Source organism: Rattus rattus, chromosome 1 (genome assembly GCF_011064425.1).
Source record: "Rattus rattus isolate New Zealand chromosome 1, Rrattus_CSIRO_v1, whole genome shotgun sequence".
In the NCBI taxonomy this organism is placed as follows: domain Eukaryota; kingdom Metazoa; phylum Chordata; class Mammalia; order Rodentia; family Muridae; genus Rattus; species Rattus rattus.
In genome coordinates, this window is record NC_046154.1 from 174,504,676 (window position 1) to 174,528,112 (window position 23,437).

General features: G+C 46.2%; 1 protein-coding gene across 2 annotated transcripts in view; it reads right to left on the reverse strand.

Moving 5' to 3' along the window:
* The window catches only part of Cradd (CASP2 and RIPK1 domain containing adaptor with death domain), a 152,225-nt gene extending 137,672 nt beyond the window's left edge, over positions 1 to 14,553 (reverse strand). For both annotated transcript variants that reach the window (XM_032911617.1, XM_032911618.1), the window contains exons 1-2: positions 14,396 to 14,553; positions 13,035 to 13,338 (exon numbers count right to left, since the gene is read on the reverse strand). In XM_032911617.1, the coding sequence (XP_032767508.1) occupies positions 13,035 to 13,332 (298 nt within the window). In that variant the 5' untranslated portion in view covers positions 13,333 to 13,338; positions 14,396 to 14,553. The remainder of the gene's footprint in view (positions 1 to 13,034; positions 13,339 to 14,395) is intronic.
* Positions 14,554 to 23,437: the final 8,884 nt, after the last annotated feature.

Here is a 23,437-nt window from a genome sequence, read left to right on the forward strand (position 1 = left end):
AAAAATAAATTATGTATACACCAGTTGATATGAAGCCCCTCACACACACACACATACACATATGCAGCAGAGGACTACCTTGTCTGGCCTGAGTGAGAAAAGATACGCCTAACCCTAGAGAGACTTGATGCCCTGGGGAGTGGAGAGGCCTGGTGGGGTGGGGTGGGGATGGGGGATGAGGACATCCTCTTTGAGAGGGGGGCTGGGGGGGAAGGAATGGGATGGGGACCAGGAGGATAATGACTGGACTGAAAAAAAATATTAAAGAATAATAATAAATTTTTAAATACATAAATTATTTTAAAAAGACAAGATGGGATAAATTACATTTAAAGAATAGATGAGGTAGAGAGTGATATTCTCCTCATATCCTTCTCCACATGTGTGTGCATGGGTACCACATATCACACACCACCACACACATACTAATAAATAACTTGTCTTAAGTCGTATACTTTCATTTGTCTTTTAATGTGAGACTCAGCCACAGACCCAGGATGTCTGAGAAAAACTATTATACTTTCCCTATACAGACAGGCTAAAACTTTGAAACTAAAAAGATAGTTCAGATCTTTCATATGATACTTTAGTACTAGTTTATTACAAGTCGTGGTCATCTCTTGAAATGTACTAAATTAGCAAATAAGGATTACATGGGATTACTGTGTATAACATGATGGGATGTATTTATAATGCTATTACAAGATACCACAGCCTGGGTAACATAAACGGATGGAAACTTATGTCTCAGTTCTGGATACTGGAAATCCTAGGTCAAGGGCTGCCGCTCAGTGCCTGGTGAAGGCCGACTGGTGACATCTTCTCAAGGCAGAGGGAGGAATGTGGGCTCATTAGGAGGAAGACCTTGATGAAGGAAGTAGGTCACTGAGGGTGAGCTCTGAGATTTGGGGGTCTAGGCCCACTCCCTGTTCGCTTGTCCTCTCTGCTTAGGACCGCTGATGTAAAAGGACCAGCACCTACATGTTCTGGCAGCTCTGCCTTCCCTGCCATGACAGACTGTGTCCCTTTAGGACTGTGAACCAAAGGGAATCATCTCTCCCTGAAGTTACCCTAGCCAGGGTGCTCTGCACAGAGACAGAGAGGAGGGTGACCACCAGACTGTCCTATTGCATGGTTTTGCCCTGTCTCCCACTGGTTACCATCTGACCTCTTAGAGAGTATGACTCTGGTTTTTATATAACTCTTCTGTTCATCCCAGAAACGCACGATGGTTAATATGCACCTCGGACTTCACTGTGGTTTCAAAGCTTGAGTTTTTAAAAACTGTTGGACATGTCTGCCTTAAAGAACACTGCAGTCTAGTTACACAGGCATGAAAAATGATAATAACAACCGTAATTTCAGAGGATAAGCGGCAATAGGAAATGTTCAAAAGCTCCTTGCTCGGAACCCTGCGAATTACCTATCACTTCTCAACTCTCTGCCTTCTCTGCTCCGGATCCTGAGCTGGATCCTGGCGACATCACTGTTCTGTATGCAAAGCTAGTTCTGCCTTACAGGACAGGGAGGGAAAACGAAAGACATTGCGGGGGTTGGGGGGGGGCTTTTTTCTGAGTTTGGATGTTTTGACCCTCTGAGATGCCCTGTTACTTTCCAAGTAGCCTCTTTGCTCCTCTATCTTGTCCATCCCATACCCTGTCAGAGGCCTGGCCCTAGGGCTTGAAAGGGGTGGGAGTAGGGGAGGGGAGAGGGGGCTTCTTATAAGCTCTTAAGAGATTGTAGATTGGGTCTTGTACTCTCTCCTTCAGGTCCAGAAAAAGAGAGGAAAAGGGGAAGAAAAAAAATAGGTTCTTCTAATGTGATTCTTATATTCCCTGGAGGTCACTGACATTCCTTTAGAGGCCGAGCAGAAGTAACTTTCTACTAGCTAAATAAGTCTCACTGTTCTGAGGGGTGGCCACTGGCAGGTGCCCCACCCATGCCCCTCTGAAAAGACTCAACACTTTTTAAACTTGTTTTAAAACTTAAAAGGAGGACATGAATTTGTAGGGAAGAGGGAGAGTTGGGAGGAGGGATATGTATGATTAAGAAATACATGAAGAGAGAGATATAGATAAGACACATACACACATGTATGTGTGTTTGTACACACAGTATTCAGGTGTATGGATGAAACTTTGAAATAATTAAAAAAAAATTCTCCGCAATAAATTTCCAAGTTCCCTGGTCGCCTTGGGACAACTGTGCAAAGGATGAGACTGCCCCAGGTCCCGGAGGACTTTGCTGCGGTAGGCGCTATGAACTCTGTAACCCTAGGACGGTTTCCAGCATGGTGAGAGAGGTAGCACTCCCCCAGGGGTCTAGCGGAGGGGCGGCTGTGATTCGCGCTCTAAGACAAGGCCACATGAATGGCGTGAAACCCAAGCCTGGTGACTGACTAGTGCTAAGAGACAAGACTATGATTGGTCCAAACAAGCCTCAGTGGCTGCGACAGGTGCGGAGGGGCAAGAGTGTGATTGGTCCAAACGCCCCTTCTGGCCGGACTGAGCAGGTTCAGCGACCGGACTGAGAGACTCTCGTGCTGCCTCCCTTGGCGCTGTGGTAATAAGCCTAATAATAAAAGGCTTCTCAGGCAAATGGTCTTTTCTCCGCTGAGCTGTTAACACAAAAGAGACAGCAAAACAGAAGTGGCAGAAACAGCCGAGCAGTCAAGTCAAGCTGTGAAGGCAGCGAGGCAGTCAGTGTCCGCTGCCAGAGCTGAGATAGCAAAGGCAGTGGAAAGGCCACAGAGTGATAAAACGACTGTGAGGAAGCAGGGAAGAGGAACCTACGGCTCCAGAAGACTTCCAGAGAGCCATCATCTTTTCAGGCCCCTCCCGTTTCGATGACCTTCGACACTCCCGGTGATTCCAGGACCTAACAGATGCACTTAGGACCCAGGCTTGGCCCACGGTGTGCGTCCCAAAGCGGGCACAAAGGAGGACGGCCTGGATACACCATCTGGTGCCTTAGACCCACTCACTGCCTTTTCTGGCCCCTTGTTGAGTTCTTCGATGTTAGCCAATTTTTTTTTCAAGGTCGTGAATTTCTGCAACATGGTTCAGAGAAACTTTTATTTTTGTTTATGTTAGCACAAAGTCCTAGTGCTTGAACCAAAGAACCCAATTAATGTATTTTATAGGTTTGGTGGTAGTCCTGCTGCTGCGGATCGGATGTGAAATATCTACCACAGGCTCAAGTATCCCCAGCTACTGGCACAGGATAGGAAGAGAACTTTAAAAGGCCTTGGTGAGGAGTAGTACCTCACTGGGGGCTGGCTTTGAAGTTGTATAACCTGTCCCTGTCTCCTGTTCTTGTTCTCTCGTTCTCTCTCTCTCTCTCTCTCTCTCTCTCTCTCTCTCTCTCTCTCTCTCTCTCTCTCCTTGACTGCTGGTACAATGGGACAGGCCAGCCTCTTGGTCCTGCACTGTGCATTTCCTGCCAAGATGGGCAGTGTCCCCTTTGGAACTCAAAGCCAAAACAAGCCTTTTCTCCCTTACGTTGCCTTCGTCAAGGTATTTTGTCATTGCAACAAGAGACTAAATCAACAGGCCTTCCCTTCCGCTTCTATAAATAGAGGCCTCTACGGTCTATTCCAGCTCTAAACCTCTATATCTATGGCAGCAGGACAAGTCCCGGCAGACATCCTGCTGGCAACAGCCCCATCCACACACGACAGAATGGTGACCTGCCCTTAAGGACTTACACGCAGGCTTCACGGCCACAGGCCTTATTTGCCACTATGATATCACGAAATAAGTAACGTCTGGTTCCTGCCACACTGCCTGGCATACACCTTCCACACTTTGGTGACCTTCAAAATAGTTCATGCCTTTTTACTTGCCACTAAGCTGACCAATGACAGTCTCTTGATAGTTTTGGGATAGACACAGTCATTCGAAATCCAAGATAGGAGTGGGGAGTTGAGACTCACAGTCTCCACTTCTAATCCTCCTGCCTCTGTCTTCCAAGTGCTGGGACAGTTAAGTATTCCCGCCCTCTCCCTCTAGAGAGGAGAGAGCACCTGAAGTTTAAGTTGTCCGGTGATTTAATCAGGTGTGTCAATGTGATGATGAAGCTATTAAAAACTCCAAGGGGTGGGGTTTGGTGAGCTTCCAGACAGCTAAAGGTTATAGCTGGAGGTGCCAGGATGTGGTCCACACGGGAGAGACACAGAGGCTCCTTGGCTCTCCTTCTATCCCTCGCCCTGTGCATCCCTTATCCGTGCCCTTCAAAACATGCTTTATAATAAACTGGTAAGTGTGCTTCTCTTGGCTCGGTAAGTAGCTTTAAAGAATTAACTGAACAAGAGGGAAAACGCCACAGGTATTCCATCTCGAAACTAAAGGATGGAAACTCGTGATTGGCCTTGGAACTGAGAGGTGATCTCTGGAACTGGGGCCTCAACTGGGGTCACATGCTAGCTTCAGGAGGGCAGCGTCAGCCTTGAGATGAACCAGCAGACAACCGGTTAGGTGATGCCCCCTCCCCACCTGACCCCACAACAATGCTGCCTGCTTCCTGGGTGGGAAAAGATTCTGCACATTTACATCTGGTCACAGCCATGGTCTGTGCTGAGGACTGACTGAGAGAATGCCGAGGCCCTGGGTTTGTTTATCCCTGTGTCCTCTCAACCACTTCAGACATCTCTACGGTGTTATTTTGGTAACCGTGTTGCCACCCTCTCTGCCATGGTGCTGAGTATAAATAGAACCCGAACACTTCCAGGAACTGTCAGCCTGGCACTTCCTACAAAGGGGCAAATCTTTCATATCGTGGGCAAAGTAAAGCTTAGGACTAAAACCTGACCCAAAACATCCACAAGTCGTACTTTGTCCTCAACTCAAGTTCACTGTTTGGGGGGAAAAAATCACATTTTAAAAAGGGGAGCAGGGTGGGAATACATTCCCAAGGACCACATACATCTCTGCTCCATGCTGGCCAAACTGAAGAACAAGTGTAAACACAGCTGCCTATTAAATTTAGGTAAAGCAAACATTCCTGCAGCTCGCTGTGTGTATGAAGCTCGCTCGCAAGCCGGAATGCTACCTTGCTAGGCAGTCGTCCGCTGCTGTGCTGGAACTGTACCAGCAGGAGAGCTTATTCCTGGTACCCACCAGCTGTAGATAGCATGATTTATGAGCTGCAAAGTGGGTCCTGAGTGCAGCATCAGCAGAGCCACCGTACGCCGTCCCTTAATCACAGCCAAGCCTTAGTCTTTGGGACTCTGGAGACAGCAAGGGGACCTGCAGGGGGAGAGAGATGCATGGCCTTGCCTCAGACCCAACCCCCCTCTTCAAAGGACCAAAGGAGATTAGGAAATGGGAGACGTCAGGAGTGAGGGACTCCCAAGACAACAGGAAAGAAACAGGATCTCCCGAAAGCCCCTGGGCTTGGGTCTAACAAGAGCAAGGGGGTACGTGGGGACTTGGAGCACTGGAGCATATCCGAATTAGGCGAAGGGAAAACTGTATTTTGATAAGGTGCTTTTTATAGGGTAGAAGTCAGCAGGCTTGGAAGTCAAAGCACCTAAGTTGATAATTTGGCCCCACACACCTACGTGGCCCTAAGGATGTTATTAAATATTCCCATGTTGACCTTGCCTCATCTATATACTGAAGGGCTCTGCAGAGCTCAGGCCTACACCTCCCTGAGCCGCTGAAGATGACCTTTAACTCTGGAACTTGTGTCTCTCCAGTGGCACTACACACACACACACACACACACACACACACACACACACACACGTGAGCACCCATGAAAACCAGAAGAGGACACCAGGTCCCCAGAAGCTGGAGTCACTAGGCGTTATGAGCCAACATACATGGGTGCCGGAAACACAGGCCTTCAGGAAGAGCAGCAAAAAGATACTTAAGCCCTGAGCCATCTCTCCAGCCCCCAAACTCACTTTTAATGACAAAAGAAGTCAGAGGCATACAGCCTGCTACCCAAGAGGTGGGCAGGATGGGCCAGGGCTGCCTGCCTCTGTCCTCTCTCTTCCACCAGCAAGCCATGTTCAGCAGGATTTGTATCTGAGAGCTGCATCTAGGTTCTCACTGGCAGGTCCTAGCTCCAGCTGGTCAGAGCTTGATCTATAGAGCACAGAGAATGAAGGAGCAAGTACCACACAATGTGAATTAACCATAAAATATTATGCCCTGAATTCAACTCCTTCCCTTCCACTCCTTCCCCCCTCTCCTAAACCCCTGCCCCAAGACAGGGGGTTTCTCTGTGTACCCCTGGCTCTTTACTCTGTAGGCCAGGCTGGCCTCCAACTCAGGGATCCACCTGCCTCCGCCTCCGGAGTGCTGGGATTAAAGACGTGGGCCACCACCATCATGGACTAAATTCAACTTCTCCAGGTAATGCGAAATCCCTCCCACTTTATTTTTGTGTGCATTTAGCCTGATATCCCCAACATTTTGACGTCAGTAGTGGGCATCATACTTGCTCTGGGCCCTGATATGCTGGAAAATCCTTCAGAGAGTGTGTGCCTGGGCTTGTTTGTACACGCATCGGCGCGTGGGCCCGTGCCTGATGTCACTGCCTGGAGTCTACTCCCAGAAACTCTGATTGATTTGTACAGCCAGGAATAGCACCGGGACATCGGTACTCTCTGGGTTGCCCAGGGAATTCCAGTACGCGGCCACGGTTAATGAACTGAAGGCGACCAGGTAAACGATGCAGCCCAAAGGTAGGGAGAGAAAGAGTCATGGACTTCTCAAAAAAAAGAAAAACAAAAAAAGGGTACTAATGCCTTTGAAAGTGAAATGGAGCCGTCCCTGCTGGGGCAGGGCCTGTCACATGGCTTGCTGTTCCTAGAAAGAGCAGCAATTAGTTGCCAGCAGATGCATTGTTTCATCAGGCCCATAAATACTCATAAAAGTCTTCTGCCTCGCCTTCCATCAGCCTTGCAGAAGCTGGGGGAAGCCTCTGATAAGATACAGCCCTGGACTATTACGACTCCCCGTTAGATGATTAGAATTAGCGTTGATAAAAACAACATATTCTAAAGCAAGCTCAGCCCACTATACGTAAAAATCTTCCAGTTTTTACTCTTAACATATTAAAAAAAAAAAAACCCTACATTAGTGCAACTGTTTGAAAGCCTCTCTTGGCTATTAACACCACAGCATAACACAATTCCATTTCAAACCCAGTGGGGAGCCAGAGAAATGAAAGGCAGGAAGGTCCTAAATCAAGAGCTGGTAGGCCAGGATTCCAGTCTCCGCAATAAATTACATCAACTAGCTGAGTGATGGGGAGCGAGCGGACTTAATCTTCCAGGCCTCTGTTTCCACAGAGAAAAAGAATAGGATGTGTGGGTCCCACCCAGCTCCCAAAGACCAGGATCTGCCGGCGTCTTGCTGAGCGTTGGCGGAAATTGCAAACGTTGTATTTAGATAAAAAGTTACAAACTCCATAATGCTACCCATAAACTAAACTGGTTCCTGTCCTCCCACCACCCGGTACGGTCAAAGCCTGGAGACAACACCGGCTTGGAAAGCGGCACTCACTTAAACAGAGCATGCTCAGTCGGGTGGCAGACAGAACTGCAGAAGCCAGTGAGTCCCAAGCCTGCCGACGGTGTTCAAGGCAAAGCTGCTTGTGCAGCTGCGCCTGCGGTCTGAGCTACACCCGCCCTTCCTTTTCTAAACCTGGTAGGGACTCCTCCCTTGCTTCTGCCACTCTCTGTAAGTGGGAAAACACGTCGGGGAAGGGGGAGCAACCCAACTAAACACTGTTGGAATTCTCTTGCCTGCAAGTGTTGAAGCATGGGTCCTCTATCCTTATCTGGACTACTGCGGAAGTTCTCGTGGGCTTCACTGTTGGGCATTGCGTGTCCCAAATGATCTACATACAGCTTCAGTAACTAAATCACTGGTCCTGTGCTGGTACGGCGTGTAATCCCTGCACGGGAAGTCTCTTACCGAACACCTTCCGCTCTCTCCCAGAAGGGAGGTCAACACATCGGAGAGGCTTTCTAAGGCTTACCTGCCCACCCTCCCCACCACACACGCCACGGTAATTTACTCATTAGCTATCTGCCCACACCCTTGGTCCTCCTCCAGGAGAACATAGCGAAGCCCATGTCCACGGTTCTGTTTATGGTCAGATCCCCAGGACCTGACCGCTAAGACGTGGTCAACACCACTCCACATCTGAAAGGATGGATGAAGGGATACCTTCTGTTATCCGAGGGCCCTTCAGTTTAGACCCATGACACTTAATCCGCAGGAAGTATATGATAATCGGGCTGGGGATACCAGAGGGAGCAATCTCTCTGGCTGGATAAACTGACATCAGCACAACAGTTACCTCATGGGCCAGCCTTTGACCCATGGCATGATTGGAAGAGGCTCTACGGAGGAAGAATCTCAAGTCAGGAACCCAATAAACCTATGGGGATAGGGAATACGGCTGTCATGAGAGCTCAGTAACTACAAATACACCCAAGGATGTACTTCAGAGCCAAAATGTACTTCTTAGGAGAGACACCAGCTGATGTAGCTCAGCGGGGTCACTCGAGGCCAGCTCATAAGGGACAGGCTGGGCCTGGTGCCTCTGGGCAGAAAAGGAATGGGCAAGCCAACCCTGTGTATTGCACTAGTGAGGGCCGTCCAGGCAGTCAAGGACATCCTGTCTGTTGGGATGACCCACAGAAGGTCAGGCAAGGCTGAGACAGGGGCCAGCCTCAGGGCAGCCACTGAACTGGGCCCAGGAAGGAAGCATCTGATGCTTACTCTTGCTAGTGGCTGAGCATATACACAACTCCGGGATCCTGTTGGTAACGGAGAGAAATATAAAGAGGGAAAAGGAAGGCTACCAGAAGACAGACTTCTGAGAGGCTCGTAGCAGAGCTGCGGCCTCACAGTCAGGCCAGAGCAAACAAGCTAGAACACAGAGTCCTGTGGCCTATGAGCCACTCCGCCATGCCTGACTCCAAGTCCCATCAGATACTGAGGCCAGGGGTTCGGAAAAAGTCTCTTTCCCAAGCCAGATGCACTCGGGCACCACAGAGAGCTCAGTCAGGTCCACCAGGCTGGGAAGCCAAGCCACCAGTCATAGGCTGCCTTCACCACGCCCAGCGCTGTCCTGTCTCCTAAAGTGACCCGGCAGGAACCCAGAGAGGACTTCCAGCTGATCTAATGTCTGGTGTGTGACCTTGGTCACGGCGGCGTACTGCCAAGTGTCCCTTCCACTGTGCCAAGGTGGATTAAGTCATTTTATCAGCAGAATTCTTCTTTTCAAAGGTAAGAGTCCTTGTGGGGTGAGGAAGAGGCAAACCAAATATCCGCTTAACGTCCCGGACTTTTACACTTTGTTTTTTGAGAAGAGACGTTAGGAGAACTAAGAAAATTCTGAGGTATAATCAAAAGATTCGGGAAGGTTTTGTCCTTTTCTGTCTGAGGATTGGTTGAGATATGGGAGTTAGAAGTATAGAGACGGAGACTTTACTCAGTTTTACTCTAAATCACTTACATTTGGTATAAAATACAAAAAGCAAATAACACAAAAATATCCACGGCAGCTCAAAATGTAGAAATGAAACACAGGAATTAGTACACAAAGAAGGGGAAACCAAGAGCTGGCCAGAGACACCAAGCAGAAAACTGGAGTGAAAATAAAGTTAGCTTATTCTTGAGAAAGGATGGACCCAGTGGCTAAGCGAAGGCCACTCCTTACTTCTCAAGGCTTCCCGAGGGCAGGGCCCCAAACCAGTCCATGGACAACCACAACCAACATAAGCAGAAAGCGAGAAAAGGTTACTGTGTGCGCACCTCACAGACGCCCTGTTTTCCCTGAGCCTGGTCACAAAACCCATGATGCCTCTGCAGAAATACGAGTGTGCTACACTGCTCTGGCACCGTGTTAGAGAAACACTGAGGTCCCAGAAAATGGGACTCTGGGTTTGTTTGCTTTTTCCCCAGAGATGTTAAGTTGGAAGGCATTTCAGCTCTGACGCTGGTCCGTGGCTTTAAGCATCCCCTCATTCCCCCACCCCATAGAGAAAGAACCCAACACCCTCACCAGCTTCCAATTCACTAAACCTCAGCCTGATTTCAAAATCTTATTTCCATGAAATTAGATACTTAAAAATATTTCAGGCCTTAAGTAACAGAAAGCAATTAAGCACCTACTTCTTTAAAAATTTCTACCCTCACCCCCCAAAACACTATATATATAACATATATATTACATATTATTATATATAATGTTATAATATCATATAATACATGATGTATAACAGTATGCGATATGTGGTATATGATAGATGATATAATTACATGTAATTTATACGCATTTACCACTAGACCCTATGGAATAATAGATTTTCAATAATCAATAAGGACTTTTGAAGAGACTTGTGAGCTAGAAAACTACCAGTGAGGAATCGAATGACCGACTGACAAACCTCGAACTCAGGGCTTATTAGTAAGAGTTAAAATGACAGGGTTCTCAAAGGCAATTGTAATGTCACCTTTTTTTTTTTCTTATAAAGAAAGAGTTTATTGAGGGCTGGCTTACAGTTCTAAAGAGTTAGAGTCCATGGCCATCATGGCGAGGAGCCTGGCTGCAGACGGCCGGGCGTGGCACTGCCGCACTAGCTGAGGACATGCTAACTGCAAGCACCAGCCAAAGGGAGCACTAACCCTGCAGGGAGAGCATCATTCTTCTTAAAGCGAGCACGACAAAGGTATGACTTTATCACTGGTCTCCGCCTTACTAGTCCTATCAGTGTTACTTTAAATAGTCAATATTAAACGACAGTCATACTTCAAAATGGGTTTATCTCACCAAGAAATTGATAAATCAAAGCCCCCCCACATATGAATTTTTTTCACTAGCAGAGTTAATTATATATATATAAAAAAAAGTTCACAATGCTCACTTGTGTTGTGAGGTGAGCCATTTAACCCTTCCACAGAGTTAACAAGTCTTGGGGGAAACCTACTTTTCTAAGCACATATACAGATATGTTTGATTTTTTTTTTATATATCCTTTATAAATCTGCTTTTCAGGGCTGGAGGGGAGGCTCAGTGGTTAGGAGCACAGGCTGCTCTTGCAAACCACCTGGTTTCCTTTCCTTCCAAGTGGCAGCTCGCGACCACCTGCAACTCCATTGCCAAGGCTCCAGCGCTCTCTTCTTACCTCCACGCGTACCAGGTACACACAGCGCCCGTACCTGCACGCGGACGTATAAACTCGAACATATAAAATAAATAACTAGATGTAGGAGCGCCTGTCCCCTCAGCTTCGCTTTAACTTTTATAATTTCTCCAGGACATCTTAGTTCTCTCTTGCTCTCTGAATAATCCTGAAGAGGTGAGGAGGAGGGTCCCATGTTTATGACGATTCATGACAAAACCATTTGTGTAACCCAAATAACCGCCTAATGAAACGAAACATCTTTGAGAGTTGAAAGTTTCTGGTTCTTTGGTCAAATCCAACTGCATGCAGCCAGGAGAAGCTTCTACGTGAATACCAGAGAAGCGCAACTCATTGACGCGACCTCCCCAACTCTATGCTCTATATTCTGCTTATAATGATGCGGTAGAAATGTCAGGGCTATTTGGCCCTGGTTTTGTTCAGACACATGGAATATGTAATTTTCTAAGGACAACCCAAGCTGAAAATTCTAGAGGTCCTCAAAGGCCAGCATTCTCAGGGTTTCAAAAAGACATGTAATTTGGACAAGCCAGTAGGAATAAAGATATTTTTAGATTTGCCACTGAATGTTTACCAGGTCTTTCTAGATTAACCGGTTATCCCATTCTGGTCACATATTGAGATCTATGTCATTAACTTAAAAAAAAGAATTAATTGTGATAATATATGTGTTCTCAAAACCATTCAAAATACAAGACCCATAGTGTTATGTTTAAATTACTTATAAAAGTAATTTACTGGTAGCATTTGATTTTTTTAACTGGTTATAGTTATTTGGAACTTGGGGGTTGAGGAAGGGTTTTAATATGTAGCTCTGTCTGTCCCAGAACTCACTATGGAGATCAAGCTGTACTCACAGAGATCCACCTGCCTCTGCCTCCATAAAGGCATACACCACCACCACTACCACCACCAGCTCTGTTACACTCATTTGTTTTAAAAAAAACAATAACAATAAATTCTGGAGACCACTGACTTGGTCCTGTATCTATATCGAAAACCCAGAAAATGTTGAATTCTTAACTCTGAAAATGTACTGATTTGGTTTGGATAAGTTGGATTGGACAACTTTCCACCATATATAATATGTATATATAATATATATATTAAAATTAACCTTTCTGGGTCAGCCCCTAATCTTTGTAAAAAGTACTGTGCATGAGAGAAATTGACGAGAACAGCGCTTTATACCACAGCCCCCTCACAAGCACCAAGCTGTTTCTCTTCAAATCACAGCTTCCAGTTCCCCTGGAAAGTCAAAACAAGATTCTCCCCCAAATGATTGCCCTTGCAAAATAAAATTCCCCAGGTGTCTGAGCAAAGCCGAATTTTAAAAGGCCACTTTACACCAACAGCCTTTAAAAACAAACTAAGGCAGGCTTGGGAAATAATCCCCCTGGCCTCAGAGGCTGGCTGCAGGGACAGGTGCAGGGCATGCCTTCCTAGAGGCTGTCTCCCAGGATCTGACCTCCTCCAGCTAGCAGCTTGGCACCCCACAAATCAGTTATCAGCAGGCCAAAGCCTGCGTTCCCATCTGCGCTTTCCAAACGGTTCCTGTTGCCAAAGGGCTCAGATTGACCTGGCTCTCTGATGAGAACATGCCTCCCAAGTGACTGGCCAAGTTTTCCTGGAAGCATGTCTAAATTGTCCTCTGAGCTCCCTCCTGAACTTCTCAGCCTCGTGCTTCATTTTCCCTTCCTTCCCTAACACCACCTCCTCATCTTGACCCTCCAATGCCATGCCCTCTCTGTCCAAATTGTTGCCCATGTTCATGATCCCTCCTAAAATACTAACTTCCAATCCACCCGGCTTGGTTGCAACAATTTCAGAGCTGTTTTGAAGTGATCTCTTTGAGGCCTACCTGTAGGCAGCTCAGCAGTGGCTTCCTCTCTTGCCTTCTCCAGCTTCTCTCTTACCCAGGGAAATTCCTGGAGGGAATCTAGGAAGGTGTCAAAGGCTTTGGGGCCCCTGGAAGGCAGAATGTCCAGCAAAAGCATTGTCTTCCGGAGGCCTGTGGTTTGAGCTTTGATTTCTTGAATGTGGTTTTCCGTCAAAATTCCTTCCTGGTAAAGGTACTGAAGAACCAGTCCTTCTACCAGTACCTCAGCACCCAGCTCCAGACGCAGTGAGCGGAGAACTTGCTTGTCTCTGGCATCCATTGCTCCCTGGAAAGAGCCAAAAATCAGCACCTAGATTTCAGGAGTGCTGACGGAGCACCTCAAAATCAGTCAGGGCTTTACATCGTAACAGAGTGTAGGGCCACGGTGCTTCCTAAATGGCTGTTAAGCCAAACCACGTTAATTTCTAACACTTCGCAGCATAATGAACAGCACTAGTTATGAATCCGTGTCTATCTCTGCTTTCCTCAATAATGGGGTCCTATTTCAACTCCTTGTGCAGTAAGAGATCGGACAGAAAACAGATCTGATCCCTTACTTACAATGCAGTCCCCTAGGGATTATAGATTTATTGATCTATTTATTTATATTATATAAAAGTAAATGCTAGAGAATAGTGGGCTTCAATTTTGCTTTGCCAGAGTTAGTCCAGCACCCTCAACTGCAGAAACCACTAAAGAGACCAGGGACATTATAGACCCTGACCAGCAACGGAAGACAACCTGGAGGAGTTTAAGGATCTTTCTTACGAAGAGAAAAAGTCACTACAGGACCAGCACCTTCAAGAAAATAGGTATTTGTGTGTCTTTTACGATAAGCCTTACAAGAATTCGGAATGTGCGCCGCAGCACGGCCGTGAGCACTCATGCATGGGACATTTAATGAGCTCAGGTCCTTAGTGTGCTGAGAGGTGGCTGTGTGGTGGCAATGAGGTAATGAAGTGCAGAGATACAGAGACCCAAAGGAGGCGGGCGGGGCTTCTGACACCTTCAGCCCACAGACGCAGGACTCCGGATCCCAACATTGCTCTGCAAAGTCGGGAGGTGGCAGGTGAGGAGGGCGTGTGTGACCATATTTGACAACGTGTTTCCATTTGGAACTTGTAAAAAGTTCCCCGTCTCGGCAGCTGAAAGCCGTGGTTGTGGCACAAACGGGAAGAGCTACCGGCGGTTTTCACCGTAAGTGAACCCGACGACTGCCCTCAAGGAGGAAACCGACCCCCAGCACCGCCACCCGAACCCTGGCCCAGCCCCGCGAGAGCCGCGCAGGGGCGATGTCGCCACAGCGCGGGGACTGCGAGAGAAGATGGAGTCGTGTTACTTACGTCCGCGACCACGTATCGTTAAAAAAAATAAATAAATAAAACTACAACCGGAATCCAAACTGATAGGGAACCTGTACCACAAACACCATCTTTGTTGAGGGCAAAAGTCCTAGACAGGAAGTATTGCGACCATCTTTGTTGAAGGCAAGAGCAGGAAGTACTGTCGCCATCTTTGTTGAGGGCGAAAGAGGTCAGGTTGTTAACGTTCTCCGCCGTGTTTGCTATGGGCAAAAGGGACAAATTCTCCTAGATTGAAAAGGGGTGCGGGAGGGTGGGGAGGGGGAGGGTAAATAATCTGAGGCAGTAGTTCCTAACGCTTTGACCTTTCCATATAGTTCATCATATGGTGTCCCCCAACCATAATATTATTTTTGTTGCTACTCCGTAACTAATTTTGCTACTGTTATAAATCATAATGTAAACGTGTTTTCTGATAGTCTTACACTAACCCTGTGAAAGGGTTGTTGGAGAGCCACAGGTTGAGAACTAATATGAGAGAGTAAACGAACTGTGAATCTGAACACAAAAACCCCAGGAGAGCCTGACACAGAATAAGCTGGTCGAAAGTTATTCTAGCAGTTAAGCCCTGAGTTCAACTCCCAGTAATAGACACATACCTGCACAAATTACTTTATATAATAAACTCAGTGATTGATTTTTAATTAATTGGATGGCACATAACAAAAAGGTCGTATGTGATAAAAAAATTTTTTTTGACAATAGAAGAAGAATATTTCTACCAGTAATTCCAGATGAAGATAAAATATCTGTAAACATATCAGTGAACAGTTCTAAATCTCCCTCCTCAATGCCTTCCAACTGTGTGTGCAATTTACAGTGCTAACATACTCCAAGGTTTCTATGCAGGCAGGTGCTAGCTGTCTCTCATTAAACCTCTCCACGTGGAAAAAAAACAAAAAATAAATTTGTGGCTTAGTGACAGATCTCATCTCTCAAATGATATGGATATAAATGGATATATATTGTGCTGGCTAAATTTTATGTCAACTGGACATAGGCTAGAGTCGCCTGAGAGGAGAGAATCCCAACTGAGAAAATGCTGACATAAGTCTGGGCTGTGGGCAAAGCCTGAAGAGCATTTTCCTCGTTAGTGATTAATGTGTGAGGGCCCAGCTCATTGTGGGTGGTCCCACCCCAGACTGGTGGTCCTGGATTCTATATGAAAGCAGAATGAGCAACCCATGGGGAGCAGCACCCCTACATAAATGCATCCACTCCTACCTTCAGGTTTCTTCCCTCTTTGGGTTCCTATCCTGGCTGAGTTCCTGTCCCAGCTTCCTTCAATGATGGATTACAATTTGGAAGTATAAGCTAAATAAACCCTCTTCTCCTCAACTTACTTTTGGTTATAGTGTTTGTGGTGCTTTGAATATGCTTGCCCCAGGGAGTGGCAGTGTTTTGGAGGAATAGCCTTGTTGGAGCAGGTGTAGCCTTGTTGGAGGAAGTGTTCGGGTGGGCAATGACACCTAACCATGTGGGACTTAGTTTTCTCCTAGAGGCCTTCTGATGAAGATGTAGAACTCTCAGTTCCCCCTGCACCACGTCTGCCTGGATGCCACCATGTCCCTGCCTTGATGATAATGGACTGAAACTCTGAACCTGTAGCCAGCTCCAATTAAAAGTTGTCCTTTAAAAGAGTTGCCTTGGTCATGGTGTCTTTTCATAGCAGTAAAACCCTAACTAAGACAGTGTTTCCTCACAGCAATAAAAATCCTAAGACAATAGGTACCCACATAAAGTTTTCTGGAATTCATTCAAGCAGGAATTTGTCAAATGAGCCTTGATATCAAATATCAGATAAATTAGTAGATTTTCCCATGAGGCTTTGCATATGATTCTGAAGTATCGAGTACCATTTCTGGTATTAACGTATATTGCAAGAGAGAATACGTCCCAGTTACTGGTTTCCTAGTGATACAGTTAAATACAGAACAGAAGCTGAACAATTGGATGTCCTTGATCCTCACAAGCACTAGGTAACACTTAATCTTAAGTTTCCTGAGTGGCACATTTTGATAGCTAAATTAGGTCTACTGAGTATGTGCTGACGTGGTGTATCATCACTGGTTAGACAGAAACCATAGACTTCCCTGTGCTGGTTAGTTTTTTTGTCAACTTGACATAAACCAGTCACAGAGGAGGAGGGAACCTTGTCTGAGGAATTGACTCCTTCAGATGATTGGCCTAAGGGCAAGACTGTGGGGCGGGGTCTTGGTGATTGATGTGGGTGGGCCCAGCCCACTGTCGCCCCAGCCCACTGTCGCCCCAGCCCACTGTCGGCAGTACCATCCATGACCTGGTGGTTCTGGGTTGTATAAGAAAATAAACTGAGTAATCCATGAGGAGCAACCCAGTAAGTAGCACTCCTTCATGGTCTCTGCTTCAGTTCCTGTGTTTGGGTTTCTGCCTTGGCTTCCCCCAGTCATAGGCTATCACTTTGAAAGGTAAATAAACTCTTTCCTTCTTATGTAATTTTGGGTCAGTTTTATGACGGCAACAGAGAAGGTAACTTTCAAAATCAGATACCGGTCATAAAGGAGACTGAGTTATTTTACGAAAAAATAACGTAGCAGCCAAACCTTAGATTCTTATTCAAGAGACGTGAAGTAGGAGCAGCCTATGCTAGTACAGGTAATGGGCCAAAATGTTTCCGTGTTTTCCAATACTTACTGTAGCGGCCCCCATAGGTCCAGAGGGAGAGGCACTATTAGGGGGTGTGACCTTGTTGGAGTAGGTGAGGTCTTGTTGGAGGAAGTGTGTCATTGTCTTTTCCTGCCCTGCGAGGATCTGGATATAGAACTCACAGCCCCTTCTCCAGCACCACATCGGCCCGCATGGCAACATGTTTCCCCACCATGAAGAAAATAGACTAAACCTCAGAAACTGTAAGTCAGCCCCAGTGAAATGTTTTCCTTTATAACAGTTGCAGTGGTCATAGTGTCTCTTCACAGCAATAAAAACCAAACGAAGATACACAGTCAACTGAATGGTTGCAGAGTATTACTCATTCGTATTAGCTGCTACCAGGGCTTGAACCCGGGACCTCATATATGCTAGTGAAGCACTTTACCACTGCGCTACAACCCCCAATGGAAAGATATTTCTCAACGAACAATAAATAAAGTATAAACCTGTTTAGAATATGGCCATGTATTTGGAAAGCATAGAATTTGGTATCATAAATATACAGAAAGAAATTTTACATGCCCATAAGAGTCCCTGGGCATTCCTCTTATCAACTACTCACACTGACTGACCACAAAAGAACTTCATCATGAGTCCTGTTGAGAATTTATTTCCAAGCAAAATTACATCATCAGGCTTCTGCCCAGGATGAGTTATCAGCAAATGTACCAAACAGTTGAACGAACTAAGTGTTTATCTTGGGTTATTTAATAAAGTCCATTTAAAGCCTAGGCAATGACTGCTAAATATAATGATTTTTGTCTTAGCATAATTGATGTTAAGCTGTTCTTTCTGATAACAACCTGCCAGAAGGCTTGGCTACATCTTAATAAAAAATAAATAAATAAAATAAAATACAGCCATTAGCCCAGAAAAGGAGTGTTCCCTTCCTGTCGTTTATGCTGATAAATGGGCATGCATCTAACCACCATGACAGCTGTACAGGAAGTATATGGTTCTGAGCAAAGAGGGAATACTAACGCTAAGACAGAACTTGTGTTTGATTTAAGAAGGATAAGAGGCAAGCCATTAAAGGTGAAAAGGTTTCTGCGTGTCTCCTTTCTTCTAGATAATGGGAATACGGATGCTTGGAAGCTTGGTGTACGGATTGAGAACCGTGGTATGGATGGACGTTGTCTCTACCCAAACAAGCCCCCACCTTATCCACCCACACAACTGGAAGCAGAAATGACTCAGCTTCTTGAAAGGGGAAAAGACAGGAGGCATCGTGGAGTTTGACCCCCATTGATTTTTCTTAATGACCTCAAGACACGAGATGCACACATAGAAAAAGGAAGGCACTACCCTTGCAGCTCTTAGGAGGTTTGCTCTCCCTCTCTAGTTTAGCCATTAGTTGAGACAGGAATTATTTATGCAGTTGTGGTCAGGGCTGTTTGGTAGCATGCATCCGGGGGTTCTGCTCCTAACACTTGCCTCTTGGCCAGACGGCAAGATTCAGAGGGACTTTTCCTCTTCTCTGTGTCTTTCTGGTGTTCCACAGACTCCCTACCACAGGTTACTAAAATGTCTGCCAGAGAATTTCCAAGCTTCAAGAGACGAAAGTGCAAGCGCCTGTTTCCTCCCAAGGCCTCCCAGTCTCTTGGGCCACAGTGTCTTGGTTAAAGTTGTCCCAGCCCAGATCCAAGGAGGAGAGGAAACAGGTCCTGCTTCTCAGTGAGAAGAATGTCAAGAGATGCATAACCGCCATAACCACCAAAGCCCCGGAAGCCTCCTCGGTCATAGCTTCACCTAGTGCTCCTATTGGTAATTTCTCTGACTTACGCAGCAACCAACTTCAAGGAATCTCAGGCACCAAGAGACTGTGGCTCTTGAAGCTTTGAAATTCTCTGGCAGACACAGTACTTGTAATCTAAGCATTAGGAGGGCTGAAACAGGAGGATCATGACTTCTAGGATAGCCTGGGCTAAATAATGAGTTTCAGAGCAGTCTGGGTTATACAGAGAGGAAGAAAATGAAGGCTGTAGAGACAGAGGAGAAAAGGAATGAAGACAGAAGGAAGGGAAAAGGACATGAAGGAAGGGAAGGAATTAAGAACGGAAGGTAAGAAGGGAGGAAGGGAGAGGGGGAAGGAGCGACGGAGGGAAAGGAAAGGAAGGGAGGGAAGGAAAGAGAAGGTATGGGAAAGAAAGGGAAAAGGAAGGAAGAAGTAGGGAGGATCCTCTCCAATTCAAACACTGGGCAGAATGCCATTGTTCAGTATGATATAAATATACCATTGTTTATTACCATAATACCAGCCATGCTGCAAGGCCCAGTGAGCATTGGGTGGATAAGTGATATATCCTGCACTTTCTTCTTAACATAGTTTGCACTCAAGTAGGAGGTGCTCACACAGGGATCCAGTTCCAGCAAGAGGGAAGTGAAGGTGACCTTGAGGAGTCCACTCCTTCACACATGCCATTTTCTCTGTGTTGACCGTCTGACTCACAACCGTGGATTTGTTCTCCAGCTCAAAATGGCAGCTCGAGAGTGGTTCAAATGAGCTGCTCGTGTCCAGCTGGACTTAACCCTTTCCTGTCTGCTCGCCATGTGCCCCACACTGTGGGTGTGTCTGTGTCTGGCTTTTCTTCACTTCACAAATGGTCCACCTGTTGCGTCAAATCCAGGACTTACTTCTTTTTAAGGTGGAATAATAATCCATTGTGTGTGTGTGCACATTTCCCTGATCTATTTGCCCATGAATGGACTCATGGGTGGTTCTCTCACCTCAGCTGCTCTGAGTAGGACAATGAACAGTGGAGGGCAGGCTGCTTTATTACTTAGTGATTCCCTCTCCCTTACATACATTCACATGTTTCTCAACCCTTTGTCTCCTTCCGGCCTCCACTTGAGGAACGAAGCACACGATCACGGCATCTTTAAGTTAGCAAACACTTAGCTCTGAGAGACAGAAAAAAAAAAAAAAAAGAACCACCTTGCCCTTTCCTTGTGCTGTTTAGGACAACTAGTGACAAAGAGGTCTATGAGGATGGGTGGTGGTTAGAGTAGAGAGAAAACGAGGAAGAAAAGCTCTCAATGTGTTCCCACAGGTTACCCAGAGTCTTAGTCAGGGTTTTATTGCTGCAAAGGACAACATGACCAAGGCAACTCTTATAAAGCAAAACATGTAATTGGGTCTGGTTTATTCAGTCCATCATCATCGTAGCAGGAAGCACGGCGGAGCGCAGGCAGACACCATGCTGGAGGAGAAGAGAGTTCTACATCTTGATCTGCAAGCGGTAGCAGGGGACTGTCTTCCTCAAGCAACCAGGAAGAGGCTCTCGTCCATATCGAGCATAGGAGATCTCAAAGCCCACCCTAACAGTGATGCACTTCCTCCGATAAAGCCATACGCCTCCTAACAGCGACACTGCGATAGCCATGAATCTGTGGGGGCTGAGCCTATTCAAGCCACCAACCCAGAAAGTCTCACAAAAGCTATGTAAGATGGGTATTGGGGCAACATGAGAAACAGACCTGGACACGTGACTAGCCTCTTACAGAGCAGTGTGTGAACCTATTCTTACTGCATAGCTCTTGTTATTTCTGGGCTACACACACACACACACACACACACACACACACACACACACTCCCTTTCAGCCATGGAAGAGTCAAGTGAACTGAGGGCTTTGGGATACTTGTATGTCTATTGAGGTCTTCATATTTACCTCCGTCTTCTACTATTAGAAATATTCTGTTAAGCGCTCATTTTACAGCTAAGGCAGATTACACAGGTTTTCAGTGGGAAAGGCGAAAGAGCAAGTGCTGTCATCCCTAGTGTGGCCTGAAGGCCTGCCAGCCAGCAGCTCTGATGTCAGCAGGCAGGAAAGATGGGCGTTCCAGCTAGGAAGAGTAAATTCGCTCTCCCTCCATCTTTGCCTTGTGTTCCTACTCTCTGAGGGCCGAATGATGCTCACCCTATGACTGAGGACTGTCTTATTTATTTAATCTACTAATTCTTAATGCCGATCTCTTCCAGAACCGCCCTCCATGACACACCTTGAAATCACACTTCTCCAGCTAACCAGGGGTCCCTGACCTACAGTCACGCTGACATCACGACTGTCCGAGCAGCCACCTCATTGCTTACTGGCAAATTTTCTTAGGCACAACAGATGTAACAGCCAGAAGGTAGCCCTTAAATTAATCATGGGGCCCAACGCAAAGGGAAATCCAGGTCCTCTAGGTCTCAAACCTGGGACAAATGGCCAAGGTGCCTCTTTAACATCAACAAGGACACCAGGTTCGCCCAGCATCCCGCAGTCCCTACCTGTTACAGAGTATGGCTGCCATACCCCACGCCTACCCTAAACTTCTCCATCCCTGGAGCTGGGCTGGCATCCCCTTCAGTTGCCTTTCCCTATATAATCCAGCCATTTTGGTTACATGGCACCTTTTGGTCTACGCTTTATTCTCCTTGCTCTCCTCTCTCCCTCACATGGCCTGGACTTCTGGAACATCTTCACCCTGGAGTCTCCCAGATGTCTCTGCCTCTATGTTCACCTCTTACTCTACAACCAACTTCCTCTCTTCCATGCCTAGCAGTGGCCATGGCCTTTCTTTTTATTTTTTTTTTCATTCAGTCCTTCTATTTAAAAAGCAAGGGAACGGCATAAATAAACATGTTAAAAGAGAAAATCCTTTTCTTTAAATTATGCTAGGGGTGTAGCAAGTGGTAGAATTTAGCATGTGTGAGGCCTGGGGTTCAATCCCAAGCCTTTCAAAAACATTATTAGCATAAATGTTACCGTTCTATTTTATCTTCTGTAGTACTATTTTTTTAAATACCAATATAAAAACATTTGACTGATATATAGAATCACAGAAATTACTGTTAGCAATTTGTGGTTTATATTTGTGTATATCACAGGGTTTTTTTTAGCAGTTGAAATGTTGCACAAACCTAAACTAAACAGGGGTTAGGGAGAGGGCTCAGTAGGTAAAAGCATTTGCCATACAAGTGTGAGGATCCAAGTTCAAATCCCAAGATCCTGGTAAGCTCATGGGCCAATTGGCCTAATAAAACAGGAAAACAAGAGACCTTGTCTCTAACAAAATGGAAGTTGAAGACTAACACTTGTGTTTGTGCTATGATCCCCACATGGTGTACACACACACACACACACACACACACACACACACACACACACACACACATCTACTCCTTAGAAATAGTGTGATATTATAACGGCAGTGTTCTATGCCTCCTGTCTCCAGGACCTGGGAAGAAAACCAACTCTGTTTACTTGAGCCCCCTTTCTATCTCTTGTTGTCGTTGTCCCAGACTTATGAAAAGAACACAGAATACTTCCTAACCCTGCCAGGTTTCCTGAAGGACCCTATCCCTCCTGAGTCTTATCTCTTTTCTCTGCACAAGGAAACTACTTATGTTTTCCTAAGTGAGACTAGACCTTGGGGCATTGTGTCAGGGTGTGTGGATGATATTGCACACGGTTACCCTGGAAAGTCTTTACGACAGGGTAGGTGATAAAATTCAAGGAAACATTTCATCAGAAGAGCCCCAGGGTGTTCCAAATGCAATCAAGGAGAAAGATAACTGGGAAAGCAATGTAAACAGGCACAAATCTGGAGGGTGGAAGCGATTGGCTGCTGTAACAGAAGACTCTGGTTCATGGGTCAGTCTATTTCTGTACAAACCATGCATTATCCCACAGGACTCATTGTTCAAAGACAATATGAAAAGAAAGCCTGCTTCCTTTACCTGTGTCCCAGGGGACTTCCTGTTGGCTGAAAGGACAGGTATTCACAAAGGTTCCTAAGCTTGAATTGAAGCTTAGCTGTGTTCCCTAAGGACCACGTCACTTGGAATGCAGCCCCGCGTTTATAAATAAAGCAGAGAGAAGCTGGGGGAAAGGGCAGCGCAGTGGGAGGATCTCTCTCTAGCTACACTCTACAATGCTCTCCTTCATTTCACCCAGACCTGGATTTGCTTTAACTAGCAAGCTAGTTAACCTTTCCTACTTTCTGTCCTCTCCTGAAAACGAAGAGGAAGACAGAGATGACTTCAAGGTCCTGTTATGGCTATTCCAAGAGAGTCCGCCCTGCCCCACGGGGCGGGCAGCCCTTGATAAGCACGGGCTCTTTGCATCGTAGAGTTCACAGGAGACACACTGTATCTTAAGGCTGTGGCTTTACAGCACGCAAAGCGGGTCCGCGGAGCCCCTGCTTAACGCTTTATGTATCTTCACTTGCCCAGCCCACAACTGAATGAGGAAGTAGTCCTTGGCGGCTTGTATTAGCTGATGTGTTCTTCTGTGTTTGTTTTTATTTGTTTGTTTTATCGCAAAGGTGATTTCCTTAACTCAATGAGTA